The 6,600-nt window shown below is 46.0% G+C and overlaps 1 protein-coding gene across 2 annotated transcripts; it reads right to left on the minus strand.

Moving 5' to 3' along the window:
- Window positions 1-878: 878 nt before the first annotated feature.
- si:dkey-87k14.1 (leucine-rich repeat transmembrane protein FLRT2) lies at window positions 879-5,744 on the minus strand. Of its 2 annotated transcripts, none has more exons than XM_042072342.1 (2): window positions 5,318-5,744; window positions 879-4,115 (listed from the first exon to the last, which is right to left on the minus strand). In XM_042072342.1, exon 2 carries the CDS (start codon window positions 3,620-3,622, stop codon window positions 1,631-1,633), a length of 1,992 nt encoding a protein of 663 aa, XP_041928276.1. In that variant the 5' UTR covers window positions 3,623-4,115; window positions 5,318-5,744; the 3' UTR covers window positions 879-1,630. The 2 variants fall into 2 exon arrangements, with proteins under 2 accessions (XP_041928276.1, XP_041928277.1); XM_042072343.1 differs by having other exon boundaries at window positions 5,313-5,744.
- Window positions 5,745-6,600: the final 856 nt, after the last annotated feature.

Raw genomic sequence — 6,600 nt, forward strand, 5'->3', positions numbered from 1 at the left:
ATATTTTACTCTATTTTACTCCGATATTTTAGATTTATATTTTACTCTGCTGTTGTAAATAGCAAACTTCCTGTGACTTATAACCCTGTACACAATGAAAATGCTTCTGTTGTGGAGGTGAAGGATTAACAACATCTCCAAAGAGCTATATCTACTGACAAGGTGTCAGGATTCTCGCGAGATTTGTCGAGCTGCTGTTCTTGAAGTTACATGGCTGGTTTTCTTGGTGGTGACTCGCTACGTCTATGCTGTAGCTATTCTAGGTGAACGATTTGCCTATTACAAGTTTGTTTACTGTCAAATTGGCTTCGTAAAGGTGCAAATCTTGCCTTTTAGTTCGTAAAGGTGCAAATAGTGTGCCTTTAAGTTCTTGTGAAGTTTCTGTCTTCACTGATATTGGTCATTATTGCAGAAGTGCATTTAATACATCACAGAAATGGAAAATATAATTAGCTGAGATAATTAAGACAATCCAGACACAAAGATAATTGTGCTGTTGTTTGATTTTGTCTCTCACAGATGCAGAACAAATAAAATAGACTGGAGATTGAAGTCTTCCTAAAAAGATAGATTATTGATGGAAGACTAATTAATATCAAGACGATCCTCTAATCAGTACAAAGCTACCCTCTTGTTTTTTATACAATGCATTCAACTGTACCCTAAATGTACCCTGTCTCCTCGTATGCCATGCATATACACACAGGCCTATTTTTTACAGATACTTAATGCCCTTACATCAATGTATAACAAAATAGGTTTATAGATTCAGAAGAACCGGTGATGTGATTCCTGGTATGATATAAATAGAATATGATAGAAATTATATAAATCCAGATAGTCCTCAAGTCATTCATTGTACATTTGGACAAAGCAGCTGTTTTGTAATCATTTATTACTTTTGTACAACAATATACCTTGGTGCTTTGACAAGTTGATGGTGTGTTGTAAACGTTTGGTAGATATGCTAAGGCACATTAATGAACTATTACTACAACAAACGACCCAACCACTCTCACAATGCCCATCTGATAGGAATGAAGCTAAAGAATGACATGAATCAGTGATGGATAAAAATCAAACAAAAAAAGCAAATTGACTTAAAGGAGCCATCTGACATTATCTACAGAATTACGGAAGGTTTTTATTTTCATGTGGTAATTAACACTGAGTATACAGCTGTAATTTAGTTTATCTGTTAATATAGGTTTATAATTCATAGAACAGAAATCCTGTGATTTGTCCTATGTGACCAAAGTACCATATTTCCAAATGCTCAGAACAAGGTAAAAATAACACATGGCACAGTCAAAAGTTATTTTACTTTGTGCCCTGTTTTCCAAACTATCAATGCAGCCAAAGCAACTAGTATGTCCTAGTTTCATGAGAATGTTTGCATCTCAAACACATACTATTTTGCCACAACGATTTGTGCAAAATCTCAACCACAGAGCAGAAAAAGAGAAGCTTTTTTAAATGTTTGTTGATGCAAGAGGAGAAACCGGCAACTCATAGATCATGATGCACTTTACGAGTACACAAAGAGCACATCTTTTTTTTCCGATTACAAATGAAATATCTAGAGGCGCTTTGATACAAATGTACAAACATTACCATTCCCACTGAAAAATCATTTTGTGTGGCAAACATCTGAGTGTGGACCGTTGGTCTTGTTATAAGCTGTGCTAGTTTTCCCAGAGTTGCTCTGTCTGGGACCAACAACAGTCCCATTAGTCGTGTAAATAGGCTGTATGTGAAAAGCCCCTTTCAGGAGCTGTTCGTTGTTCAAGGACACTATCTGAAAGCTCGTCTCAGTCATTTCCAGGATGGAGTTGTCCGTTTTGGTCCCCGCCTCGCCGTAGTCATCTTTCCGCCGGCCCCGGCTGTACTTCCATTTGGACGATGACGGGCTGCCTTTCCTGTGCATGCGCCAGCAGAAGAGGCCCAAAAGCAACACCAGAACCAACAGAACGGCACCGCCGATGATCCCGGCCAGCAGAAGTGGGGAACTTGGGTCCTGCTGAGTGGCCTGCTCGGGCCCCACGGCGTTGTTCGCCGTGTCGAGCGCTGACGGTGTCGAGACCTCAGAGCACACCGTGTAGCGTCCAGGGGAGTGGTTATTAGAAGTGTCTAAGGGGGCGACGCAAACGTGATAGGTAGATTCGGGGTCCAGGTTGGACAGTAAAATCCCATTAAGCTCCCCTGCAGCCACTGTCTCCTGTGTCCTCTCGTTCACCAAACGCTCTCCCATTTTGACTGATGTTATTTTATACGCAGCGACAGTGAATGTGGCCAACCAGCTCACCTGAACACAGGTGCGATTGACTGCAGTGAGAGACACCTGCAGCGGCTCTTGCGATGGGTACTCCGAAGTGTTTGTAGTATTCTCCCTCTCTACATCTCCCCTCAATGAGGGGGGCAGGGAGGCTTGAGCCGGGGGTTGTGGTGACGAGAGGGGTATTTGTGCCACTGATGCAGGGGTGGTGGGAGAAGGGTTAGTTTGCAGGTGTGGATGAGTTGGCACCCACACTGTACTGCCCGGGCATTGGACGAGGTCCAGGTTGAGCTCTCTGATTGCCATCCCGCGAAAACCCTCTGGGCTTTGGCACATGAAGCCGCGCACGTTGAGGGTAGCTGGCAGCGTCTTTAACCACACCATGACCCACTTAATTCCGCAGTCGCAGTGCCAAAGGTTGTTCCGAACGGTCAGCTGTCGCAGGCTGAGCAGGCCATCAAAGACCCCCTGTGTCAGCCCCTGCAGCTGGTTGCTGGAAATATCCAGTTTTTCCAGGCGGTGGAGCCCCGCAAAGGCCCTGACAGGGATCTCATTCATCTGGTTGTCCTGCAGGTTCAGCTTCTCCAGAAAGTCCGTGGGCAGATGGGGGGGGGGCAAGCTCAACGAGTTGCGCGCCATTGACAGCGTCCTCAGGTTCGCCAGGCCCTGAAACGCCGTCGGGGCAATCCCCTCGTCCGTCAGCAGGTTCCCGTCCAATAGGAGGCTCTCGAGGGCAGTGACGTTCTTAAAGGCCTCCTCCTCGATGACAGCGATGCGGTTCTCGTCCAATCGCAGCTCCTTGAGGTCAGCGGGTAGCCCGATGGGGACACTGCTGAGGTGGTTCTTGGTGAGAAAGAGGTACCTGAGGCTCACCGCCTCCCGGAACGCCCCTTCCTCCACCCCCACGGTGGAGATGGAGTTGTCGTCCAGATAGAGCTCGTCCAGCCTCAGCAGCTGTGCCAGAGCAGCACGCGAGATGGTCTGGATGTTGTTCTCCTGAAGGTGCAGCACGCGCACGTTTTTGGGCAGGTTGACGGGGAATTCGTCCAGCTGGTTGCCGTACAGGTAGACCGTCTCCACCGAAGACACGTGGTGCAGCTCCAGTGGAAAGCCAGCGTTGTTGATCTGGTTGTTGTGCAGGTAGAGGATCTTGTAGCCCTCGCCGATCCCCAGTGGAACTGAAGTCAGGCTCCTCTCGTTGCAGTACACAAAAGCCTTGTCGCACCGGCACTCCTCCGGACAGGAAGTGCTGCGGCAGAACTGCAGGTGAAGACCGAGTATGATGGGAATCCAAGGCCTGATGAAAGCAATAAAGTCTTTATTCCACACACGTACCTGTAGCTCCATTTTAGATAGCACTGCCCAGGCCAGCAGACGCCAAATGCCAGTCACCACAGACGACGCTCGGGGGAATAAAAAAAGTCAAAACCAAATGCTCCTGGCAAACAGAAGTTTCTGTACGCACTTGCTGAGTGGCCTGCCGCTGCTGCTACTGCTGTGCTTGCACTACGTGCTCGCGTGGTGAGCGGGTAATCCTTCGATAATTGCCTGTCCCGAGCGCCACAGCGCAAGAGCAATGGTCTCATTAACTTCCACGCCTCCTTCACTTCCCTCGGTCCGCGCCCGAGCTGGGGACGATCGCAGGGCTCATCACATTTTCAACGCCGGCCCGCCAGAGGGGCCATTCTATGCGCTCTCCGGCCGGAGTGTGAAGAGGGGAAGACGGGGGCTTGTCACTGAAGCGTCCTCAGCAGCTCTGACCACACATGGGGATGCCGAGCCCTGCCTGGGCCTGGGGCTGGGGCTGTCTCCCTCCGTCATGATGGTGGGCTTCAGAGACCTAGTCCAGTAAAATAAAACAAACACATTTTGTCCAGGAGCACACACACACCAAAACACCCGTGCAGTTTGTTCTGGGTTGGATGCTACTGCCATGTCAGATATAGCATTTGGTTTACACCGATTTTCGTTTTTAAATGCCAACAATTTATACTAAACACTATTTTTGACATAACCTAAGTTATATAAGATGTATTTGATCCGTTAAAGTACAGCTTACAGTAGAGGACAATAAAAAGTCAACTCATTTGGTAAAGAACAAGGCCAGCAAGGGCACGGTTTGTAAACATCAGATGAAACTTCAGATGAAAAAAATATTGATTTTTGAGTCCCTGGACACACTTTAGGTCAAATATCAACATGATGAACATGCCTCACTGCTCATAGCACAGCTGAGCTAGCCCAAGGGTATGTCATCTCACAGTAAAACAATCCTGTCATGGCCGTTACATATGCACTAGCAGGATAAGGTATTGATACACCCATGTCCAGAAACGTAGGCACAGATATCAGGCTAAATTACAGGGCAAAGGTGCAGAAAAGATGTGTGTGTGTGTGTGTGGTCTGTGTGTGCGTGAGTGTGAGTGTGCGTGGTCTGTGTGTGCGTGAGTGTGAGTGTGCGTGTGTGTGTGTGTGTGTGTGTGTGTGTGTGTGTGTGTGGTCTATGTGTGTGTGTGTAGTCTGTATGTGTATGAGTGAAAATCTGATGTTGCGATATGCAATAGGCTACAGTCTATCTTCTTTTTATCTAAAACGGCACAATGTTCAAATGTTATACCTTCACCATAAAAAATATTGTAGGCCTATGCCGATTTTTTTTTTATGTCTCGCAGTTTCAAAAATACTAAGGACATTGTTTGTGTGCCAGCAGATACAAAATTGGACAAGTGCCTCCAACAGAACTTAAACAGCTTCTTACAGTAGATGATTTTCAACAGTCAAAGAAAGTCAACGGTCTTTGGATTCATGATGTTGGAGAGACCAAATATTTTTAAAGAGCAGTTGCACAAATACCAAATAGGATTCAGTGGGCTATTTATCTAACATGCACTTAAAAGAGTCTACGTTTAGCTACGTTTAGAGCTGAAAAGTTTACCCTGGTAGCAGTTATTGTCAATATGGTGCATTTCTATGTAAAGAGGATAATCACAAATGCTAATATAACAGATAAATGGATGTGGATATAAGTCTGACTTACTTTACCTATTCGGGAAAGTGCTGCATCTCTTCGGCATGGTGAACTCCGCGTTTGCCCCAGTAATCAGTTGTTACTGCGCCGAAACATATCGCAGTAGTAAAATGTTTTCTGTAGATTGACCATTGTACTCCGAGAGTGAGAGTCTGTCAGTGATACGGATTTCCAGGACTGCATGCTAGTGTCAGCGACGGCATCAGCCCCACCGTTCCGCGCAGTGCAGCCTTGCGGAATGATCCGGGTAGGCTACCCGCTCCCTTCAAGGGATTAAAGGCTAACACAGGTAAACACCAAGAAAGACTTCTTGACGCCCCTTTCCCCACCCAAATCACGCCGGGAAGCAAAGCAAACTGTGGACTCTTGTGGTCCGCTTTCCCACGCCGATGATTTAGTCTGATTATTTTACAAGTGCAGGAGTTGTCTTCCTCCCTTCGAACCCAAGGAAGGCGCTTGCAGTATTGCACTAAGCTGGGAGCAAGGTCTCTCTCTCTCTCTCTCTCTCTCTCTCTCTCTGTGCTTTCTGTCAGATTCGTACACAGGCTACTGTCACATGTATACAAGCACCGACAGCAAAAGCATTGATGTTACGACATGGATTAATGGGAACTCTGTTTAAACATCACAAGGGCAAGAGTTTTAATAATTTCCCATCTGTTTGGAAAAACAAAGTTTGGCATCACAACATCAAGGCGTTTGTTGTGGTTTACTTTGATGCATGACCAGATATTACAGTATGTTACAACATGGGGAAGCTAGCGCAATCAGCTCGAACACTCAGCTACAGCGGTGAGCCGGAGATGGCAGTCCACCTCCCGCTGAGATGAAACGCTCAGCTAATGACGAGTTCAAAATACTTTGAGATAAATTCAAATGAAGCTGTTCAACTCAGAAACGCACCGCAGGTGATTCACGACCGAATCTCCTCCATTCCAAATATTTATAATGTGCAACATGCTTTCCAGTAACTCCAGCCAAGGGAAAATATGATGAGGTCATAACCTATATGTCACATTCTGTCATCATATATCATGATACTTGTAGCAGGCTTCTGTAAACTGTGTCACAAAACGGACGATCTGTTATTCAGTCACTTATTTGGCCTATCTGCAAATTTGGGATTTGGTTAAACCCAGCAAGACATCTGTCCACTGATGGAAATTCAATCTGCAAATTAGATTTTAAATAAAACATGGCGTGATAATGAAATGATATCTAACAGTAGGCAGCCAATAAACAGGAGGTCCTGTATGGGGTTAGCGGGATATCATTGCCACATGTGGTGCTGATGTCA

The sequence above is a fragment of the Alosa sapidissima genome, chromosome 19, assembly GCF_018492685.1.
Source record: "Alosa sapidissima isolate fAloSap1 chromosome 19, fAloSap1.pri, whole genome shotgun sequence".
In the NCBI taxonomy this organism is placed as follows: Eukaryota; Metazoa; Chordata; class Actinopteri; order Clupeiformes; family Clupeidae; genus Alosa; species Alosa sapidissima.